This window comes from Anguilla anguilla, chromosome 18, assembly GCF_013347855.1.
Source record: "Anguilla anguilla isolate fAngAng1 chromosome 18, fAngAng1.pri, whole genome shotgun sequence".
NCBI lineage: Eukaryota > Metazoa > Chordata > Actinopteri > Anguilliformes > Anguillidae > Anguilla > Anguilla anguilla.
In genome coordinates, this window is record NC_049218.1 from 25,313,013 (window position 1) to 25,336,703 (window position 23,691).

Consider the following 23,691-nt stretch of genomic DNA (forward strand, 5'->3'; position numbering starts at 1 on the left):
TAGATTACATATGAGTCCAATAGGAACCGTGTACTTTGTAAGATTTGATTCAACACTGAACATTTTACTGTGTTATGTTCCATGCTCAGTTAAGACACAAACAGAACAAGCAGTAGCTTTTACAGACACAAACAAACACAACAAATTAATGCAGACAAAAACATAAAGGCTGAAAACTCATACAGGTAACACATGGTTTGTTATCTAGTCAAAAACAGACACATTAAACTGTTGCTTATTTTGACACAAAATCCTCAGTTTACACCCTGCTTCATTTTACATCTAGAAAAGTGAGGCGAAAGGGTTCTGAATGTCCACATTTCAAGAACTGTTATCTCTTTGTGCCATTTCATCACTTGAATAGTGCAGCGATTCATACTAGCTTCTGAATGGACTCATTAGCTTTAATGAGATTAGCAGTTCATACGTGTTCCTGAATGGACTCCTCATCAGACGCAGTTCACAAACAGCACACTACACATAGCTATTCATTTTAATTTACTGCTTTCCTGACAACACACCCTCAATGATATACATTAAAACATAATTTTCATATTTTCATAGAAATTCCACATATTTGCATTCCATCATTTTCATAAGGGTAACACAATAGAATCACTTTCTGAACTAGTATCACCAAACAATTAATAAACTGTCTGCAATGGGCTATTTTACATAATGTATTGTCTGACGGTAACAGTGCTGACTCTATCAATGGGAGCCCACAGGGATAAGACAACAGGCCTGTAAAATTCTCCAGTAGGGAGGGAGGGCTCCGGTGGGTCATTCCCCGCTATCTGCCTACACGAGCTGGTGGGAGCCACACACCAAATAAACCAGCATCCCGAATGTTTCAGGGGACACTGGTACCAGGCTGGCCCCTTCTGAGCTCACTGAAGACGCGACAGCGACGGGACGGGCCCGCGGATACGGACGGACATTCCAAATTTGGAAGAAAATTCAATTAGGCGGCAAGCACATGCTGAGCAAATATCACAGGAAACTGTTATCTTCAAAGCGTTTCGCACGGTCATGATTCCTCTTGTTACTGACTGTTAGCCCGATGCTAATATACAGACAAAAATCTGTAAGTGCTGCTTGAACGGACAAAAAAAGAAAAAGGCAAGCTTCTACAGACCAGAACAAATGTGATACAGATTCCAGTTGCACGACAGACATTTTCATGTATGGAAAAAAAACACACAAAACTGCTGCTTGAGAAACTTTCACTCAAACTGAACTAAATCAAAGACACAAAACAGCCCCTGTTATATTATCCTGAGAAAATAAGTTTTAGTACTTTCATTTCACATAATACTAGTGTCTTGGATGACCCGGAAAAAAAAAAAAAAACCTGTTGCAGTGAAAATGTTTCCAAAAATATTGATTTCATTTTTAATGAATGTTCCTGGTACCATATGCTTCAGCACAGAAGAACATATGGTTCTTAAAATGAAGACCAGATACTCATGTCCCCTACAGGGGACAAATTACTGGGTCTTAGGAGGATGAACGAAAACAGACATGACAAAAGCTGGCGTAGTTAAAAACAGGCACAGCGCGCAGACCACCGGGCACAGACTGAATTCAGCCCGAAATCGAAATGCAGACAGAAACAAAAACAGGTCAATCTTTGTCAGTTAGACCCAGCAGTCTGAGAGACCAATTACTGGGATTAGCCTGACAGAAACCGAAGCGTGCTGCCAGCCCCTGTGTGTGACATCTGTCCCCGGTGTTGTGTTACGCCGCGCTTTTTCAATAAAAGGAGCGACCGGTGCATTAATACACTTTTTGCAAATCTCCTGTGGATTTAAATGTCACTTCATACGCGTCACAGACTGCTGCAAGCTGAACAGGGCGGGGGTGGAGTAGGGGTGGGGGTCGCTATCCGAGCGATTATTAGCTGAGTGTCACCGAACACCCCCAGCCGCTCTTTAACGCCGTAGAAAAGCAGACCGCTGGTGTTGACACGCGATCTGGCGGATCTGGTGACGTCGTTGGCGTAAGTGTTTTTTTTTTCCCTCTCGAACTCAGAAAGCATCCGGGCCACTCGCGGAACCGGGCAAGGCACAAAATATTAGACCCAAAAACAAGAGGCCCCCCCGTCGCCGTGACTCTTATCTCTAGATTCCGCAGAGGACAACATGCCACCGCTCTAAAAATACTGCTGAACATTCCCGTGTGCCACTGGCAACATTATGTACCTGCAATTACATTTGTGCACTGCAGGTACATAAATATACACTTTCGTTTCCTATACATTTACAAAGCCAAAGATTCCCTAGACCACATACTGCAGCTTATTACAGGTCAACTGCTATTTGCAGATGTGGACATAGGATAGATACACAAATAGGTTTAAACAGCACAGGTTTCTCAAACAAGAATGCTGAAGAACAACTGAGCTCTATACTGGAACACCCGTTTTTCATCAAAAATGAATAATATAAAAACACTGAGCAGAGCAGAACATTAAAACTGATGTTTAAATAAAAAAAGCAGACCCTAGGTCCTGTTAGATGGGGGTCCCCTGAGAGGGCCCTAAGGCACAGAGGGGCCTCTGTTTCTCAGGGCGTCGCCTATCCCGAATTAACACTGGAATCCCGGAAAGCGGGACTGGTGACGCAGACGCGACCCCTGCGCGGCACGCACATGACACGGACGCGACCCTCCTTAACCCCCCTCGGACGCAGACATCTCCGACTCGCACGCCAACTACGGGCACGGCCCGCTCCCCACACCACGCCCGGATCGGAGCCGAAACCAGCCCCGGGCCACGCGTGACATTAACCATGGACAGAGAGGAGCTTTCAGCTTCAGGGGCAGGGGCAGGGCCAGTGGAACCTCTGATGAGCTCAACTCCTGCTGTCACACAGCACATGCCGGTGTGCGAAACATCTGCTTCAGTGCGAAGATGATCGTGTGCATTCAATTTTATTTATTAGTTTTTTTTTTTTGAAGTTTATTTTTTTGGGGGTGGGTGGGGTGGGGGTAGGAGAGGGTAGAATCTTGTTCCTGTTTATGAGTCACGCCCTAGCAGAAGCAGAGGAATGGGACTCTGACAGGAAAGAACCTCTCTGTCAGACGCTCATCCGTTTCAATCACGACGGACGGAATGCCGTCGCGGCTCGAACCCGCCCGCAACCTTCCCGGTCGTCGCGGCGACAGCCCCGTCCAGTGAAAGTGGACTTTGGGCTGTGAGAGAAAGCATTCTCAGTTTTCCCCCCCTCTTTCACAGGGAGGAATGCACAAGGCGAGATCCAGGAGACCGCCGGGACACTTCCGCCAGCACCTTTAAAAGCGCTCTGTGGGGAAGGCTCTGCTCTACGGGGAAACGTGTTTACCGTGTAAACAAGCACGGGGCTCAACCGCAACGGCGAGAAAACTGCACGCATTTGAGCAAATAAACAGCCCCCCCCCCACCCCCCCCCGGCATTTCAGCCGGGTGTGGCTGGGGAACCCCTGTTTAAACGACATTAAAACGCATGGCGCAGCCTGGGACGGTCCCAGCGTTTCACACGCTAATGAGCTTCATCACAGCCCGCGATCGTATTACTCTAAAACTGCACGCGTACTATACCATTATATACTATAAATACTACCGCATGTCCACTGCTACTTTTTCTACATAATCATTACTGAAGCCAAGAATGGGAAGATAATGAATGCAACACTGAGTATCTGGATAAGTAATTTGGCTTTAATGGACCCCCCCGTGCCCTTGGTGACCTACGGAGAAACAGAGTCCTCCTATGGGATTTAAACTACAGGGAATTTCAAGTATCCCTGTTTCAACCACGGCTGCTCTGTCTGAAGCTTTCCGTTATATACACAATATTTCCCACACATTTACATAATAATAATAATAATAATAATCACCATCATCATCATCATCATCATCATCATCATTATTTGTAGTGTCACAGTGTTTATTACAGCACAGAGAGGAAACCTGATGCGTTTAGTGCACCAGTAACCGCCTGCTTGTGTCGTCTTCAGCTGCAACAGAGTGAGCCCAAACCGCCTCCACCATTATGGAGAAAACAGATGGGCGAAAAATGCATTAACCCACTTTTCCTGCGTTTTTCTCAAAAAGACTGGCGGTTACGGCTCGGCCCCCCGGGGGGACTGAGAAAGCACGTGAAACGCCGCGCCAGCGTTCCCCGAGAACGGGAGAGCGGCCTCTTTTTTTACGCAGAACTACCCGCGGGCCCGTCCGCCGCTCGGAGACGCGCTTTCGAAAAATCGCGAGGAGCGTCATCGACCCGGCCGCCCCGCGCGGGCCTGAGGATCGCCGCTAACAGAGCCGCGAGTCTCCCCCTGCGCTCGCGCCGATTTCAGCGAGCCGCCGGCCCGGCCGCCAACCGAGAGGGGAGAAAATTTTAAGCGAGGCTCGGCAACGAGGTGCCGCATTCCCGCCCCCCCCCCCCCGAGTCGAAGCTGCGACCTCCTCGCGCCCGTCGGCGCAGCCGGGAGGGAGCGGGGCAATTACCCGTGAAGATAATCTGCGTGTTTACACAGCTCCGCGAGCCCACGTGGGCCGGACTCCGGAGCCTCAACGCTCCCCTTCAAGTTCCCGGCAGCGCGCCGCGCGACGGTCGTCTCGCTAGGCTAGCTAGCTCCTAAGGAGCGCTGTTGTTTTAAACGGCGCCCCGTAAGACCGCTAACCGCTAAACTGTTTCGAGGGAAACGCGCAGCTGACGGCCAGGAAGCGGGCGAGGGACGCTGGGAGGGAGGGAACGGTCGGCCCTTAACCCCACAGATGTGCGAGGACGCCGGGAGACATTTTTAACCTTCCAGCCCCGAGCCGGGTCCAAAAAATTCCTGACATTCCTTTTTTTTCGGGAAGAAACGAAAATAGATCAAATAAATCGAGCGTGACGTAAACAAAGCCCGCCATCCGTCAAATCCTGTCGCGAGTTCCGAACAAAGATCCACCTATCACCATTAAAGGCTGCCAAACTGACAGAGGACAGAAAAGGAAAAGAAAAAAAAAAGAGCAGGAGTTTCCGTTATCACCTCCACATGGGAGATAACGGTACCCCCCCCCCCCTTCCCCCCCAAAAGAGACAGAACAGCCAGGGTGGGAAAAGCAAGTCTCTTATCTCCTCAAAGAAACATTTCCAGCTTTTATTTTCAGTTGTTAATTTCCTGCTTTTAAAATAAATCAGGGTAGAGGCTAACCCCCCCCCCCTGCCCCCGCCCCCCCCCCCTTTAGCCACGCAGTGAGCACGCTCTGTACGAGCAGCCCGCCGGACAGCACAGCACCCCAGGCAGGAAGCTGGGGCGCCTCATCGGGGTGTTCCCGCTAACGCACAAACCCAGCGGCAGAACTGAAAAAAGCGGGGGACCGGGACATGAACACACACCGGCGTGGAGAGGACACGCAACGCTACACAACAACGGGGGAAAAAAAGGACGGTAAAATGAGAGGAGGCACTTACAATTGCGGCAGGTCGGCGGCTGTTTCCAGAGGAGTGAAAGAGGGAGCGCTCTGCAACAAACCAAACAAAGAAGTCATTGATAGATCCGGGCGAGGGTCTTTCCCAGGCAGAAGAGAAACAGGGGCATCGGTCAGGGTCGTTCCGTTCCCTCTCGTCCGTCCCGCGTCCGTCCGTCCGTCCCGCGCTCCGTCTGTCCTCTCTGAGAGCCCCCGGGCGCTGTGCTGGGCAGGAGCGGGCTCTCTACATGGAGGAGTAAACGTGTGTTTTGGCTCACATGCGAGAGGGAGAAAACAAGCGGTAGTGTGGGAGGGGAGGGGAGGGGAGGAGGGGAGGAGGAGGGGTGGGAGGGAGCTGGGGCCAGGGGGCTGAGAGGGGCACTTGGGAGGGGAGGGGCTGATTACGACGCAGCCAATAGGCTCGCGGCTTCCACAGAGGTCCATTCTTTTGTCTGGAAGTGAGCCAGTCTCATTACCACTGGACCAGACCGTAGATCAGCCAGCCAGCTGGTGAGAAGAGCAGGCCTCTCTCTCTCTCTCTGACTCTGTCTCTCTCTCTCAGCCTTACTGTCTATCTCAGTCTGTTTCTGCGTCTGTCTCTGTCTCTCTCTTTCTCTCTCTCTCTCAGTCTCTCTGTCTCTCTCAGTCTGTTTCTGTGTCTGTCTCTCTCTCTCAGTCTCTCTCTGTGTCTGACTCTGTCTCTCTCAGTCTCTGTTTCTCTCAGTCTCTCTCTGGCTCTCTCTCACACACACACACACACATACCACTACACTCAAAAACACAGATCAGCTACCTGTATGTCAGACTCAGACAGCACATACTAATACATTCTCTCTCTCTCATACACACACACACACACACCAGGTTTCCATGAAGAATGTGAGAACTTAGTTTGTATTATTTTTGGTGATGCTGCGTGTAGCTTCAGAGTGAAAGCAGGCGTTATTCTGAAGCAGAAACTGAAGCCCATAGCGCCAAACACAGAGCAGCTTCCTCCCTCAGCCCAGCCCCTGTTTCTATGGCTTTACTTCACGCGGACGTCACAGAGAGCAAAAATAACACCGATGACCAGAGCGGTAGCCTATGAGTATTTGGAAATAATATTGCGCAATCCCTCCCCGACGGTCACACAGAGCCTCACCCACACCAACACCACGCCCCTCGTCCTCCGCCCAACCCCAGCCCCACCCCTCCCCTCCCCTCCCCTCCCCTCCCTGAAAACAGAAGCCCAAAAAACCGCACCGCATATCTCAGAAGAGCTATTGCAAGGGGTTGCTAGGGGAAAGAATATCATGAGTAACCTTTTGAGAATGAATGCCGTCCTTTATAAGACAGGAATTAGCCTGGCAGGCCCGCAGATAATCTATTTATACAGCTCGATGTTCCAGTCCCCGGACCCCTCATGGAACAACACACACCACATGAATGCGCACACGGCATGCCATAGCTTAAAAGCCTTTTTCCTGTACGACTGACACACTGCTCTCGGTAATAAAATTTAAAAAAAGGACTTTTAAATGACATAACCTACCGATGCCCGTTTGGCGAGCGAGCTTTGCACTGACAGCGAAGGAGGGGGAAATAAAACAGGAAAGGGTCGTAAGCATCCAGAAGCAAAGCCTCTGTTGGCGGAGATAAGAACGTTTTGACGCTTGTTTCCTGTCGCAAGATGACCGGCCGCTTCCAGCGATCAACACCGCAGTAAAGACCCCTTAAAAATATCCCGGCGGCCATCTGCGCGAAGCGGGTCAAACGTGTAATAAACTATGTCACTAGTAAAGAGCGCCAATGAGCAATCGAGTGGACAGTAACGCGAAAAGGTGAACCGCTTAACCTCACCCGCATACCATTGTCAAAATGTGGAATTTAAGATGAAGTTTAATGACACAAGAGCCGACAGTTCACGAAGTGCTGTTTTTCGTAACTTAAGGAGTTTTTGCGATGGGAGAAGATGGTGATGAACGCTGTCAGTGCAGACGGACGTGTCGTGACTCACCACCCATCTCGCCGGCCGCTATGACCTTAAAAGCTAACGGCCGCGCAGACCACGGTCACCCGGAGAGGCGTGAAGGCGTCCGCTCTATTCGTTACCGCCATCGACAGACGCCCTCCTTTACGTTCGCGGGACGCGCCTTCATTCGGCCGCCGCGTCCGTATGGCGGTACGGCGTTAAACCTGCCGGGCCCGCTGCTTTGTTTCCAGACCAACGGCCGGTGTTCAGGGCACGGTCCTAACAAGCGCTCTCGCACGTTCACGCCGACCTCTGCAGGTGAGCTCACGCTAAATACCCGAAGAATAACTGACATCAGCTGGCAGCGACAGCGCTGCAGTGAGCCACAGTCGCCTCAGACCCACAGACAGCGCTCGCGCAAGGAACAAATGCACTTTGGGAATCGTAACAACTATAACATAAGCCTTGAACAAAGCCTTCTAAATGTAAAAACTGCAATTATGTGGTTTGGGCTGTTTCAGTAGCTGGATTCGGCTCTGGGAAACAATCTGCGTAAACGTTTAAAATACATTTAGACGAACGGCTAAATTGAACGCAATGCGGGAGACCTGATGGCGGGTTTCTTTAAATGGTAAATGGTAAATGGACTGCATTTATATAGCGCTTTTATCCAAAGCGCTTTACAATTGATGCCTCTCATTCACCAGAGCAGTTAGGGGTTAGGGGTTAGGTGTCTTGCTCAAGGACACTTCGACACGCCCAGGGCGGGGTTTGAACCGGCAACCCTCCGACTGCCAGACAATCGGTCTTACCTCCTGAGCCATGTCGCCCCAGCGGAGCTATTTAGACAACGGACCTCCCTCACGTGATTATTAGGAATGTAAAAAACACCAGAAAATGGGGCTTTGAAGAGGATTAAATCTTTTTTCACGAATTGAAAAAAAGTGGTATATTTTATACCCCCCTCTAGAATACGAATATCATAGACACAAAATAGAGACTCAATAAAGACATGACACAAATGCGATATGCACAAATTCATTGGTAGTGGAGGGAGTTGTTAGTTGGCTAGTTTTATAGCAGAAGGAATTTCCTCCAATAAAATAGTGCATAAAGTTTCACAGAGACTGCAAAGATGTTTTGAAGGCAGATACTGAACAGCTAAAAACAATACCCAGAATATGATACAAGAGCACAGAAAGCAATATCTACATGGCATAGACATACATCCTTTAGCACACACAAATACACACAAATACAAACACACAAACCCACGCACAAATAGACAACACACAGAGGACCAAACACCACCCACACAGTACATACCCCACTCACACCATCACCACCGCACACTACCGTACACATACACACGCATGCCTCTCACACACGCAAACTCCATAACACACACACACACACACACACACATACATACAGTACGCCTCACACACACCACACAAAAATCTGCGGGTGGCTCCATATATCTAAAAATGACAGGGAAGCAGTGTGAAATGTGATAATGACAGACTGACCCTGAACTGCGTTAGGAGCGAAGAGGGCCAGTGGGCTAAAGGGGCCGGTTGGGAATTCGGGGGAAGGGGGGGGGGGGGGGGCGGCGGGGGGGCGGGGCGGATTCCTGCGGATAAACGCACGGGATCCAGGCCGGGGTGTCATTGGAACAGCTGGAGTCTGCATCGTCCTCCTCCGTTTGAGTGCTGTTTGTTCAGTCTGCCTTTACCCTCCCGCCACAGTCGCACATAGGTATCCAAACAGGTGCTGAGGATGCCATGGACAGCCCACTGCTTTAGTGCGTATAAATATGCCTGTGTGTGTGCATGTGTGTGCCTGTGTGTGTGTGTGTGTGTTAGTGTGTGTGTGTGTATGTTGGTGCATCGTGTGTGTGTGTGTGTGTGTGTGTATGTTGGTGCATCGTGTGTGTGTGTGTGTGTGTATGTTGGTGCGTTGTGTGTGTGTTAGTGTGTGTGTGTGTATGTTGGTGCATCGTGTGTGTGTGTGTGTGTGTGTGTGTATGTTGGTGCGTGGTGTGTGTGTGTGTGTGTGTGTATGTTGGTGCGTGGTGTGTGTGTGTGTGTGTGTGTATGTTGGTGCGTGGTGTGTGTGTGTGTGTGTGTGTGTGTGTATGTTGGTGCGTGGTGTGTGTGTGTGTGTGTGTGTATGTTGGTGCGTGGTGTGTGTGTGTGTGTGTGTGTGTGTATGTTGGTGCGTGGTGTGTGGGCGTGTGTGTGTTGGTGCGTGGTGTGTGTGTGTGTGTGTGTATGTTGGTGCATGGTGTGTGTGTGTGTGTGTGTGTGTGTATGTTGGTGCGTGGTGTGTGTGTGTGTGTGTGTGTGTGCGTGTTGGTGCGTGGTGTGTGTGTGTGTGTGTTGGTGCGTGGTGTGTGTGTGTGCACGCGGGAATGTTTTCTCATTTTCCAATTCCTAAGCAGTGAGTGGAATGATGACTGTACAGCTATAACGGGAGACTTTCATAAGCTGTCAGCAGTGACCTCGTTCCTGGCTGGGGGTCAAACAAAAAAACAAAGAGCAATGACACGGCCGTGCTTTCCTGTTGCCTCGGTGACAGCCTTTCCTCTGCGCCGTGTGTTTATTTACAACTGTGACTTTACAGAAGCAGGACACCAGCAGACAACAACTGCATTAATCCAAATGGGGGAGGACACCACTTCTCTAAGCCACTCCAAATAAGCCCGTCCGCTAAGTGACGGCAATGTAATGTGATCCAACGGACATCACATAATGCTAATTGTCACAGGGGACTGTTTGCCAATGCCTAAGGAGAACTGGGCTCCAGCCCCTCAGCTCTGAAACAGAGACCCCTACTTTCAGCATGCACCAGAGAGAACCGCTCAAAGATGGTCGCCCTGTCTACCCTTCCCAGCGTCCATCACCTTCACAGCCACTAATTGCTCCACACATTTTAGACTTCCTTTCCGTCTGGGATGCCCAACCCAGGTCCTGGATTCAGTGGGTCTGCTGCTTGTTTGCATTTTATACAACCACCCAGTTCCAACCCACGAGACCAGGTGAGTTAAGGAAAGTCAATTGTAATCAACTGCTTTATTTTATCAAATAAAAACAGAGGACCAATAAGACTCAGCAGGTCCTATGGCTCTCCAGGACCAGAGTTAGGAAACTTAGCTTTAGATACACTGCAGGTGGCTAACAGATGCTTAGTAACTGTCCCAGAGCCATACGCGTAGGTTCGGGGGGAGACAGAGAGACACGTCACCCCCAGTATTTTCATATGAATGAACTGCAAGACTAAGCTGGTATGCTTGCGAGACTTAACATCTGACTACGTGAGACTAGGCGGTCCAGCAGTGTGTCTCCCCCAAAAATCGAAACGAAGCCTGCGCCTCCGTTCAGAGCCCGTGCGGTCCCCCCTCCTTTCTCTGCACAGAAACACGTGAGGCTAAGCGGGACGCTCGGTCCTGAGCGTATACTGAACGCGCTCAGCGCTCGCATGCCGCTCCACCCGGTGACGGAGACGGTGACTCTCAACGCCGACATTAACAGCAGGAGCGTCTCCTCGAGTCGTCCCCTTCCTTTCCCAAATCCGGTCACTAGCATTTTCACCGCCGAGCAGCCTCAGATAATTCCATTCCAGTCAACAGTACAGTGGAACCCACTTGTAAGCATGTAAAATGAGAAGAAAATCCAAAGGGTGGAATCACTCCTGTCTAACTGCTGTTTAAATACTTTGCACTGAGTAATAAGTATGTTTCTAAGAATGATTTTCAGTTCTGTGAACACATGAAATATGAATGGCATGCACTCCCATCTATTAATGCTGCAGAAGTATTTACTGTACAGTCCTTTCATGTCAGCCTGATAAATGAGATAAATACTAATGGAACGCAGACAACAGTAATGTACAGGGCTATGTCAGACTGTCCATCACAGGAGCCACACGCAAGGCCTGCTTCAGGAAGAAGCTCAGACCAGCTCTAGTGGTACATTCTTAAAGATGTGCTTGAATACGAATGTGCTCATAGTGCTCATGTCTAGTATTTTTAATGTTGTGACTGTCATATCTTGACTTAATTCTGTGTTGTTTTATGCTTATTTTAATATTTGCTATATCTTGAATTTTTTTTTGTTTTTTTTTGTTTTTTCACTTTTAAATTATTTTGTCTTGCACATTTATAGAAATGTTTTTGAGTTATTTGTGGACCCCAGGAAGAATAGCTGATGCCTTGGCTTCAGCTAATGGGGATCCTAATCAAATCAAATCAAATCAAATAATAAAAGAAGCTCTGATCTGAAATCTGTATGTTCTCCTGCCTTCTGTTCAGCTTCACAGCCTCACATAAAACGTTTAGATAAAGAAGACCTCATGAATCAGGCGCTCTTCAACATGGCTGCAGAACGGTAAAACACAGCCACTGCCAGAAAACAGAACGATGCGACTGAAATGGTTCATTTACGTTTCTGAGTTTCTGCTGGCAGTTGAAATAACGAGCATTAATTCTGTGTTTCAGTTGGCTGGACTGTAGCACTATGCGGCTGATACCAGTTCAGATGCAGCATCAGACTGTGAGGTGTGCACTGTGAGACAGCTTCAGTAAACATTACTATAACTACTATCACATTCTTCTGTGTGCTCACCATGTCAAACAAAGCAAAGAGGAAAGGAAATCAATATTTCTGATGCCTGCTCATAGAAGCCAAATGTTACCCATTCACATAGGGAACATAAGGATCAGAACACACATACACACACACACAAGCACAGACACCCTATCTCTCTCTCTCTCTCTCTCTCTCTCACACACACACACACACACACACACACACACAAGCACAGACACCCTATCTCTCTCTCTCTCTCTCTCTCTCTCTCACACACACACACACACACACACACACAAGCACAGACACCCTATCTCTCTCTCTCTCTCTCTCTCACACACACACACACACACACACACACACACACACACACACACACACACACACACAAGCACAGACACCCTATCTCTCTCTCTCTCTCTCTCTCTCTCTCTCTCTCTCTCTCTCTCTCTCACACACACACACACACACACACAAGCACAGACACCCTATCTCTCTCTCTCTCTCTCTCTCTCTCTCACACACACACACACACACACACACACACACAAGCACAGACACCCTATCTCTCTCTCTCTCTCTCTCTCTCTCTCTCTCACACACACACACACACACACACACAAGCACAGACACCCTATCTCTCTCTCTCTCTCTCTCTCTCTCTCTCTCACACACACACACACACACACACACACACACAAGCACAGACACCCTATCTCTCTCTCTCTCTCTCTCTCTCACACACACACACACACACACACACACACACATAAAACAAAGCATTTAAGAGTATAAATGTTCCTTCACATATGAATGAAGAGTTCAGGTAATGAGGCCTTGTCAGTGAATTTTTAAAAGGTTGCAGATAAAAAGGGTACTGAAGAGGTAAACAATGCCCATGATTCATTGTAAACACATTTAGAAGCAGATATTGGTGGATGTGCTACCAGACTCTTCATAAATATGAAACAGCAAGAGAAGCTTAGCGACAAACAGACATGATTATGGGTCCAGGACCTGACATCCTGTTATGGATGTGAGTTTAGGACCTAATATGATGTTATGAATGTGAGTTTGGGTCATAATATTATGTCATGGATGTGATTCTGGGACCTGACATCATGTTATGGATGTGAGTCTGGGTTCTAATAATTATGTTATGGGTCCTGTTCTGAGGTTATAGATGTGAGTTTGGGTCCTGTTCCGAGGTTATGGATGTGAGTTTGGGTCCTGTTCTGAGGTTATAGACGTGAGTTTGGGTCCTGTTCTGAGGTTATGGATGTGAGTTTGGGTCCTGTTCTGAGGTTATAGATGTGAGGTTGGGTCCTGTTCTGAGGTTATGGATGTGAGTTTGGGTCCTGTTCTGAGGTTATAGATGTGAGGTTGGGTCCTGTTCTGAGGTTATGGATGTGAGTTTGGATTCTGTTATGAGGTTATGGATGTGAGTTGGATCCTGTTCTGAGGTTATGGATGTGAGTCTGGGCCCTCTCCTCAAAGGAATGGATCTGGTACAGAGAGGGAGGGATTCAGGGCTCTGAATAAAATATTTACGACATGCAGGGTTTTAATACATCGTCATGTCAGAGCGTTAAATTAAAGAGTTCAACTCTGGGACTTACCCGTTTTCCAAACTCCATCTCTGAAAAGAATTTATACCAAGGCTCATTCTCTAAATCTACGTCCTCGGGACTTAAACCGTGAGTCTACAGGGGGTGCGGCAACAAGGAACGGGGCGACAAAGAGAGAGAGAAGACAGTTGAGCACAGAGCATAAAGACAAAGCACTCATTCATAGACATGCTCTGAAGCAAAATGACAGCGGGGAAACTGGGCACATTTTCAGAGTCCTCCGTTAAATATCTGCAACACAACGGAGGCATAAATAATAGCAGTGGCTATCGTTCTTTTAAGGAAGATGACACTCTACAGGAAATCTCAGCTGCTGAACCTGAGCAGTGAACATTGCTACTTTGTTATTCCTGTGACATGCACTGTTCATGCACATGTGGTTTCTGCAGTTTCAATGATACGTGGTCTCTGCTGCAAACACCGAACGTCTTCACTTTAATATCCAAGAGGGGAGGAGAAACCATTTTCAGTGTCAAAAATAATGAACCAAGCTACGGCCACAACCAATCAGAACGATGGAGAGGCCTGCGATCCGCCCACTGAAGTCCACACGGTTAATATTCATGAGGAAAATCAACAGTCTGACACATGCGTCTCTCTGACGCTTTCTGAATTTTGTATTTCAAAGCTACAGCTATGTAAAGCAACAGTGGTATGCTTTGATGAATACCCCTGCAAGACTGACTTCCTGATATTCCACATGAATGGCACATGTGATCAGGGTCATGTGACCACCACCGACACGTTCTCATTTCCTCTGCAAGCTGAGGACAATGCGTTCTACTGTGCAGCAAGACCTGCTCTGGATTCAGACAAACGCTAAGGCCTCCTTCCCCTAGATCTGTTTCGTATTTGTATAGCTCCACCAATCTTCATCTGTACCGGATAGGCTTTGTGAATGGGAAGACCGATCCAGATGATTTCAAGATAAGTATATCTGTGCAGTCTGAGATCAAACCGAGAAACCGCTTAGAAAATTTGGTCTCAAGGAATTGGCAGAATGATTCCAATGCATTCCAGGGAATTAGCCAAAAGGAGAAGGGAAAGGAAAAAGCGGTCTTTGAGCACTGGAAGGAATCCTGACCAAGTGCACTGCAGCTGATTTAGGCCAATGCTCGGTCATATGTCTGGAAGAATACCCCCCCCCCCCCCGAACATCAGCTTGCGAACACTGAAACAAACCGCAAACAGCTGTAGGAAAAACGGAGGAAGAGACAAAAAAGGAGAGGAAATGAAATCAGGAAAGCCTAGAGAAGGGGAAACAGCGTAGACTAATGCCTTTCTTCTGCTTGACTTGAACCTTTTTTTTTCTTTTTGGGGGGGTTGAGTTTCTTACCCAAAACAGACAATGTATTTTTAACACAAGCCCTGTTGGTTCATGCTATTTCATGAAGAGGAGACATTCTGCGTGCTTATCTTTCTCTATTAGCAGACTCAAGGTTTTCAGTTAATTATCTTGAATCAGAAAGAGGTCAGCCTCCCAAGCCACCAAAAAGCTATCGCGCATATTTCAGGGCCTTTGTATCAAAGAAAGTGATACCGTCAGAGGAATAACATTCAGCTCAACGCACGGCTGTCTGTGACAAAGGCAATCTTTCACGAGCAGCTGATAAAGGTCTGCTTTTATACCAACGGGAATAATTTGAAAAAAGACAGCCTACGTGTGGGGCGATTATGAAAGACCTTCCAGACAGACCAGGCCGACGACTGAAGTGTAAATTTCATTATAATAAATTTGCGCCGAAGCAGAACGACGGGCGAGAAACAACTGGTCCACCGCCAGAACACACAGAGTGCGATTCACCCCCTACTGTAAAAACAGCGAGTGACATCCTCTCCCGTCTCTAATGAAATACAGCGTTATGCAAGGGCTTACGCAAAACCCTTTATTCATAAGGGCGCTACCCGCCTGTCACGGAGGACATTAGCGTGAGCTATTTAAATATCTGAGAGATTTTTAAAAACGCACCGTCAAAAATTTCATTTACAAGAATTTTTTGCCGATGGGATGGTTAGGACAGGGACCCTGTTTTGCGTATGTTTCCATGTAATTTGCTTTATCGAGAACATACAGCAAGTAATCAGACCAAATGTGTTCCGTACACAAACTGAAGCTGAACAAAGCTAATGGAGTCATTTTCAGGATCAGCTCTCCTCTCCCGGATTCCTCCGCCCACACGGAACGCAAGGCCACAGTGAAGAGTCTCCAGCGACTCGGAGACGGCGTGGCGTACGAACGGTTCCCCGCCCCAGCCCAAGGGCATCAGCTGTACCGCCGGCAGGGGGGATGTCAAACTGAAGTTCCTTTTTTCTCTGACAGAGCACCATTGTAATGAGACAACATTATAAGCGCATATTAAACAGAGAGCCAGCCTCCACTCAGAGAAGCAGACACACTGCTTGTGTCGGCTACGAAACATTGGGCGAGAGAGCCTTTTCCGTCGCCTGTGGGTGACAGAAGACGCCGGATAAAAACCCCGCCCCAGAACACGACAGCCTGGGAACCGGCTGGCACCAATCGGCGGGAGGACTCCCCGGAACTCAGCCAATCGGAGGGGAGGAGCAGCGAGTGGGGGGGGGGTGTGTGGGTGGCGCATGCAGCGACAGAGCGGTGTGTGGTAAAGCAGAGCAGAACAGCGTGCAGTACCGTTCTCTCCACCCTCAGCACCGAGGACTTCCCCGGCTCGTACTGGAAGATGCTCCTGGGCTGGGCTCGGTACCGCCTGGTGTCCACCTTCCTGTCGGGGGGCTCCCAGTCCTTCCTGGAGGGGGAGAGACGAGTGGGGGGGGGTGGAAGGAAGGGGAGGGGGGGTGGTGTAACAAACTGCTATTGAATTGAGGACAGTCTCCATGACAACCTTCACCACAGGATTTTTGGTTGATGTCTCAGCCAACCATGATACTTGTTCCCCCCCCACACCCCCCCCGACCCCGCTGCCCTCACAGTCAGTGTGTGGCGTTTCATGTCTGTTTAACCTGAGGATCTCTCTGCGGGCGGGCAGTTATTTTTATTATCGCTAACGCCGTTACTGTTGTCGCAGCTGTCAGGTGTTATCTGTTCTCTCGTAAAGCAGGACGCCGTGTCCATGTGTCCGTGCGTCCGTGCGCGGGCGCCGCTTCGCGCTCCTCTTATCGTCCGCCTCACGCTGTGCGCCGGAACATTCCGTCTGTGCCGTCCTGCGGCCCGTGTGCGAAATGCGCCCTTTTCGAGGCGCTAGGCTAACACTAACGCACGCGTTCCTGCGCGGCGGTGCCCGTCCGCTCCGCTCACGGCCTCCTGTCAGGTCAGAGGGAGCGCAGACCCGAACGCTAGCACAAACAGCGACCCAGCTACCAGCCCAGCCGCTCTTATATAAACTGTGCAAACACAACACGCTGGAGGTTATTCGCCAGGGCTGTGGGTCACCGCTGATTTACTAGCGCCATTGTAACTTCGGTCGCCTCTATAAATCTGTCCGAGCCCTCCGTCCGTCTTCCTTTGTTAACCACACACTGCAGAGGGGCCACTTTCCAAACAGGACTTGAATTTTTTCGAGCCCCACCCCTCCCCCCTTTGGCTGTTCTGGCAGCACTGCTGGCCAACTGTGACATCACCGCCCTTCCCTCCAATCGCGCTCGCGTCATCATGCAGGAAGCAAACTTCCCTTCTCCCAGATAGTATTAATAATGGAACTGCTCTTCTGTATGTGCAGGAGACTGAGAAAGGGCATTAATACCTGAGCTGAACAGATGAAGGTTCTGGAGAGAGTGAGGGTCACCTACATATGCTTATGTACACGAGAGCACAGAATGTTCTTCATCAAAAAGGAAAATGTGTGAGCGGGGCGGGGGAGTGGGGCGGGGGGATTTGGGGGGGGGAATGGGAGCACGCTGCCCCTTCTATTTGAAATATTGAGTTCAGCATATGTTACTGTAAATCTGTCCGAACTATTTTGTTTTATACTGTTTACTTTTCATTATTCCATTCCCCCGGTATGCTCTTCCTGCTCTTTGTATTGAGTTTATTTTGTTGCGTATGTTGTCTGATGTTAAAAAAAAAAAGAGAAAATAACATAAAAAATGTATGCCAGCTAGGGAACATCATAAAAATTGTATTCTGCATCATTGATTTGTGCAGTTTGTTTAACCGTTGACCCCAAATAAAACTTCTGTCCTTATTAGATATGACTGAATAGGTCATCCTCAGTAAAAAAAAATAAAACAAATACATAAATAAATAAAAACCGAGAATTTGAATGTGGGGTGCACTTTTAGTGAAGTTAAGTGCATAAGGCACAGTTTGACAAACTCTTTGGCATGTGCAAACTCTGAATTTGCTTACAACTTCAGTGCATCCATTGAACAACAAGCCCGCATCGGTTCCACACAGATGCTAAGGGCTAAAGCACTGTACTTGACTTCAAGGCAGCTGCTTTCGCTGTCTCAGGCTTTCTGTGGCTGCTACTGAAGGAAGGGGAAGTGGGGCTACTGGATGGACCAGCGGGGCACTGTCTCACTGAAAGGGGGCGTGACCCCGACCGGCCACTGAATGACTGGCGGCCCGCGCGGCCAATCGCTGACCTTTCGGCGGACGGCCTGAGGGAGGAGGTGCGGGCCGGGACGGGCATCCTGGACGGGGCGTTTCCGCGGGAGTCGGTCAGCCCGACGTCCGCGGCGCTCTTCGATCGCGGGACCCCTTTCGCTGGGAAATTAAACGCAGAATTCAGCAGCGAAACAACCTCCCTTTTTCACACAAAAAAAAAACATGCAACTTCTGCACATGAATTAGTCATCGTGAAGAGGTAAGCTTGAAAGAGCCATCGCCTTTGCTGCCATTTGTTTTTAGAAAAGAAACAGAAAGAATTCTGGGATTGGTGACACATTCGCAGGGGGCACAGGACGAAAAGGGGGAACATAAACAAGAAAAATGTCAATTATTATGCAAGCAAAAGCAACAATGGCTGCATTCTGAATCTCTGCAGCCGCTCGGTGTTTGGCATTTCGGGAACACAAAACAATCATTTTCTGCATTCATAAAAGATAAAAGGCAACCCCTGTACAGTTCAGGGTGGGCGTTAATGGCAGCAGCTATTACAATTCTTAGCACCCGCATCTCCTCATTGTGGTTTAAAGAGCACAGCTGTGCTGAATCTTCCAACAGACACTGGCAGAAATAAAACTATAAAGCACCTGAGGACAGCGTGAATTCTAGTGTACTGGCTGCCGTTTGGAATGGCTCTGCAATATTAGACATCGTTAAACAAGGGAAGGAACTCACCACTGTCGTCCGAGTAGATGCGACTGTATGGAGCATCATCTAAGAGAGAAAAACTCAGGATATTGTTACGGGTCAAAATACTATCACGGTAGTGACAGAAAGGTGGAGAATATTTGCCTTTCACAAAATAATGAACAATTTTCTACATGTCTATAAAACCCAGAATCTTCTTAAGATTTGTTCAGTTGAACTAGCCAAAGAACACTGCCCGTCTGTTGAATATGGTGGGATGATCCATATTTCAAATAACTCTGATGTTTCACAAGTTTCTCTCCAAATTCCAATCCTGACTCTGGAGTGTTGGTCTGTTGCTCAATGTAACAAGCGTCACTCAGTATACTGGACTTCACCTCAACACCGTGACAGACAATTTAAGAAATTCATGAGCAGAAAACTGTCAAACAAGGGCTACAATGGCTTTCAGGGCAAAGGAATTCTCCTCCGACCACTGTTTAACCCTCACGTGATGTTTGACAGCTTAGAGAATTCCCAAAGAGCCTCTGCCCATTATAAATGCTCTTTTCTTTGCGTATGAAATCTTAAGCGGACGAAGCGATAAGCCGTTCTCACAGAACTCTTTCTGTAAACACGCATGGCAGCCACGGCCGTGCTAGCTGCTGATAGCGAGCGTGCGGCGTGGTCCAAGACACCTGGAGCGTCCTGATGGACCGCTCTGAACATAACAAGAACAACGCCCCCCGACCCCCCCCCCTCCCCCCGCTTCCCGCTCAAAACATGACTTATGGTGTAAACCCACAGAACTGAGAGATATCGGGGGATCGGCTGCACTGACGCTCTAACGATGGCACGGGGTAAACAAATGCAACTCGTCTGGGCTAAAAACACAGGAGAGAAAAATGTGCTTAAATACATAAACTCATTTTGAAATATAAGGAAAATGGTTTGAAACATGTTGGTCCAAGAGAACTGCCAGTAGAGTAGATCTGGCAACACTTATCGGATGAGTAAAATCAGATGAGTTTCAGCCAACTGTAGGACAGACTGAGCGAACACACAGAATAACTACCACTCGGGTGCAAACACGGCAACATGGACAGGTAACGGAACAGTGGCAGAACAGACAGGAGGGGGCGGGGAGAGACGGACGTGACTACGCATGCATTAAGGAGAGTTAAACGTGCGTAAGCTGTTAAAAGCCACTGCGGTGAGTTCATTCTGCGTGATGAATAACCAAGCATGCCCAGGGGAGACGCTTAGTGAGAAAAACGCAGAACTAATGCAGTTAAGGTACTGAATGGAAACGACGCGTTCTCTTTCCATTAATGCTAGTGTTACTAGATCCTGCGTAACAATGCTTAGTATGTTGTTTTATGTCATTCTGTTCTACTGAATTTGTGCACCACCTAGTGTTTTGGATAATTATTGCAACGAAAGAATAGCTTTTCTAAAAAAGATTAAAAAGTCAAACTGAAGCAGCATGATTAGCGTAGTTAATCATCGGAAGTTACGTTTGCAAAAGCCGAAAGGATGAAATAAATAAAATCCTCTGCTGTCGTTCGGTACCTCGCACTTTTAGTGGCTTGTCATTGGTTTCTGGAAAAATGTAGGTGGGGCGGTACGGATTTTCCTCAGGAACCTCTGAGCCAGACGACGAAGAGACAGAAGACGGGAAACACAACATGTGACAAACACGCATGCCACAGGAGCTTCAGCACTGCGGGCACACAACGCACTGCCACGTGACACACACTAACGGGCACACAACACACTGCCACATGACACACACTAACAGGCACACAACGCACTGCCACATGACACACACTAACGGGCACACAACACACTGCCACATGACACACACTAACGAGCACACAACGCACTGCCACATGACACACACTAACGGGCACACAACGCACTGCCACATGACACACACTAACGGGCACACAACACACTGCCATGTGACACACAAACGGGCACACAACGCACTGCCACGTGACACACACTATCGGGCACACAACACACTGCCACATGACACACACTAACGGGCACACAACGCACTGCCACATGACACACACTAACGGGCACACAACGCACTGCCACATGACACACACTAACGGGCACACAACGCACTGCCACATGACACACACTAACGGGCACACAACACACTGCCATGTGACACACAAACGGGCACACAACACACTGCCATGTGACACACAAACGGGCACACAACGCACTGCCACGTGACACACACTATCGGGCACACAACACACTGCCATGTGACACACTAACGGGCACACAACACACTGCCATGTGACACACAAACGGGCACACAACACACTGGCACACGGGCACACAATGCACTGCCATGTGACACACACTAATGGGCACACAATGCACTGCCATGTGACCACACACTCACATGCACACTCTAATGTAACACACTTTCAGATAGACTGCGGGTTATACTACCTGGGACTTTGTGGATCTGTTTAAACATGTTCTTGTACCAGTCTTTAGACCTTTCTGTGTTCTGGAAAAAAAAAAAACACACAAAAAATAAAGTAAAGCATTAGCCAGGTATTTAGGTATAGATTCACTCTTAAATAATACGGCAATACAGAATATGGAAAAGCGAAGAATAATGGACTTCCAACCGTCCAAACGTCCAACCGTCAAACTCGGAAGGAAATCACAGGCTTCGTAACGCTCGGGCGGAGCTGGAGACTGCGGCCCGAAGATGGACACCCTGTCTGACATCTGAAATTCAAGGCTCTCAGCTCGCCTACCCCCTCTTTAATGATACCCCCTTTTTAATGACGGGTGAACACGAGACATGGAGAGAGTACTCCGTGACTGGACGTTCTGGTGCAGTATGCATGTGGAGTAATTTTTTAAAGAGCACAACATGTACCACTCACCCGCAGTAAAGTAAACTGTGACATTATAACCCTCAATTGAACTCGGAACGGAACATTAATTATGATTAACAGTGGTAATATTAATACTGTCATTACTGTGAACAGTTCAGGATTGAGATTTCAAAAATATTCAGTAGTTCGTATGATGTGTGTAGGCTCATACATAAATTCCTGAAATCATAATTATCATTAAGCAAACTTAACATATGCTGTAAACAAAAAAAAAACAATCTTATGCTGTTTTTTACACATATTTTACACAAATTGAACATATTGAAAGTTCTCATACTGTTCAATGCAACATAAACATCCCATAGTGATTAAGAAATAAAACTGGTTCAAAAATCTATTTGACTAACCATGATTTGTGTTTGTAACAGATTTTGTTGCTTGTGAGAATTCCACTTTTTAGAGATGTGAGGTTGTAGTGTGATAAAAGGTCTATTCTCCTGAGATCTAGCAATTCATTTCTGTCGACTGACAAGAACCATATATCCTACCATGCTGAAACCTACACTACAAGGGACATTCAATAAAAATTTAGACGGAAAGTCCAGGGGTCATAAATAAAAGTCCTGCTATGTGTTTCTTCCACCCATGAACTCACCCACCGATTTCACTAATTAGTTCAACCTCCTGGCTGATGAATTGTGCTAATTGGCAAAGCCAGGTGATTGGATTTGAACTTGGATTTTTCAACTCTGACAAAAAAATAAAACAAATAATATTCTTCACTGCAACATTTTTTTCATCCAAGACACTTGCATTATGTCAAAAAAATAAAACTACTGAAACATTCTTTCTTCCAGGTCCCAGTGTGGAGGATATGGTACGCTCACACACACTCACACTCACAGTGTACGCTCACACGCTCACACTCACAGTGTACGCTCACACACTCACACTCACAGCATACATGCTCACACACGCTCACACACGCTCACAGCGTTCAGCCTCCCTTTCCCGAAACAGAGCGGGTGTGAGCGTTTGAGTCAGTGTGTGAAACGCACCAGATGTGTGTGAAAAGGCAGAGAGTGGGGGGGGGGGGGGGGGTTTAACAGGAAAGCAGGTAAACACAGCTGACAGCTACAGCCTGTGCTAATCTTCTCTGCAGCCCCCGCCCTGGATTTACAACCGCTCGGCAACGAGCTCAAACAGACCCCCGGAGCGTGTCGGAGGTGAAAGGCGAAAGGCGGAGCGTGCGTGGCAGACGGCGTGCGTGGAGGACGGCGCGACGCGGCGGGGCGGCGCATCCTTACCCGCACGGCAACGGCGGCGTCCTCCAGGGGGCGGGTGGCGGGGGCGTGCAGGGAGAGCCTCATCCGCTTACCATCCATCTCCCCCTGGCAGCTCTCCGGAACCCCGCCCGGATCACCCGCCGGCACCGCCTTGGTGCTCCCCGTCTGCTCCCCGGCGCCCCCTTCTGGAGCGGAGTCTTAAAAAACGAACGCGCACCGTCAGTGAGGTGCTGCATCCTACGTGGGACGGGTAAAGAGGCACTGCATTGGCCACAAACAGCTGTTCGTACGGTTGTAAGGACCAGTCGAGCATCATTGTCAGGTTTCTGTACAGGGCACATGCATATCAAAATGAACATTTAAAAATCGTTACAAAACACTGCACTACTGGAGTATGATTATTTGCCCAGATAATTAAAAAATCATAGTAAATTAACAAACCAAAACCAGTGGTGAAACCCTCATAATCACGTTCCATTATGTAGACCAGCATGCATCTCTTATGTTAAAACATAACAGGCTGATATTCAGGTTAAAATCCTTTCAATTTTTAACAGAAATAAACAAATAAAAATAGCATAGCTGTAGGACAGAGGACACTAGAAACAGAAACCACAGTTTTAAAAGCAGAGACAATAAAAGTGAGAAGTTGCGCCGTCTCTCTTCCGAGTCAGTTAGGCAGACAATACAAACCAGCGTGGGAATCCACAGC

At 48.2% G+C, this 23,691-nt stretch overlaps 1 protein-coding gene across 3 annotated transcripts in view; it reads right to left on the minus strand.

The window, feature by feature from the left end:
* LOC118218379 (sorbin and SH3 domain-containing protein 1) overlaps nucleotides 1-23,691 on the minus strand; it is an 84,460-nt gene that overhangs the window by 18,389 nt on the left and 42,380 nt on the right. For all 3 annotated transcript variants that reach the window (XM_035400992.1, XM_035400991.1, XM_035400990.1), the window contains 8 exons: nucleotides 23,001-23,176; nucleotides 21,293-21,353; nucleotides 20,390-20,464; nucleotides 18,866-18,904; nucleotides 18,169-18,289; nucleotides 16,256-16,370; nucleotides 13,600-13,683; nucleotides 5,445-5,494 (listed from right to left, as the gene is read on the minus strand). In XM_035400992.1, coding sequence (XP_035256883.1) covers nucleotides 5,445-5,494; nucleotides 13,600-13,683; nucleotides 16,256-16,370; nucleotides 18,169-18,289; nucleotides 18,866-18,904; nucleotides 20,390-20,464; nucleotides 21,293-21,353; nucleotides 23,001-23,176 — 721 coding nt within the window. The remainder of the gene's footprint in view (nucleotides 1-5,444; nucleotides 5,495-13,599; nucleotides 13,684-16,255; nucleotides 16,371-18,168; nucleotides 18,290-18,865; nucleotides 18,905-20,389; nucleotides 20,465-21,292; nucleotides 21,354-23,000; nucleotides 23,177-23,691) is intronic.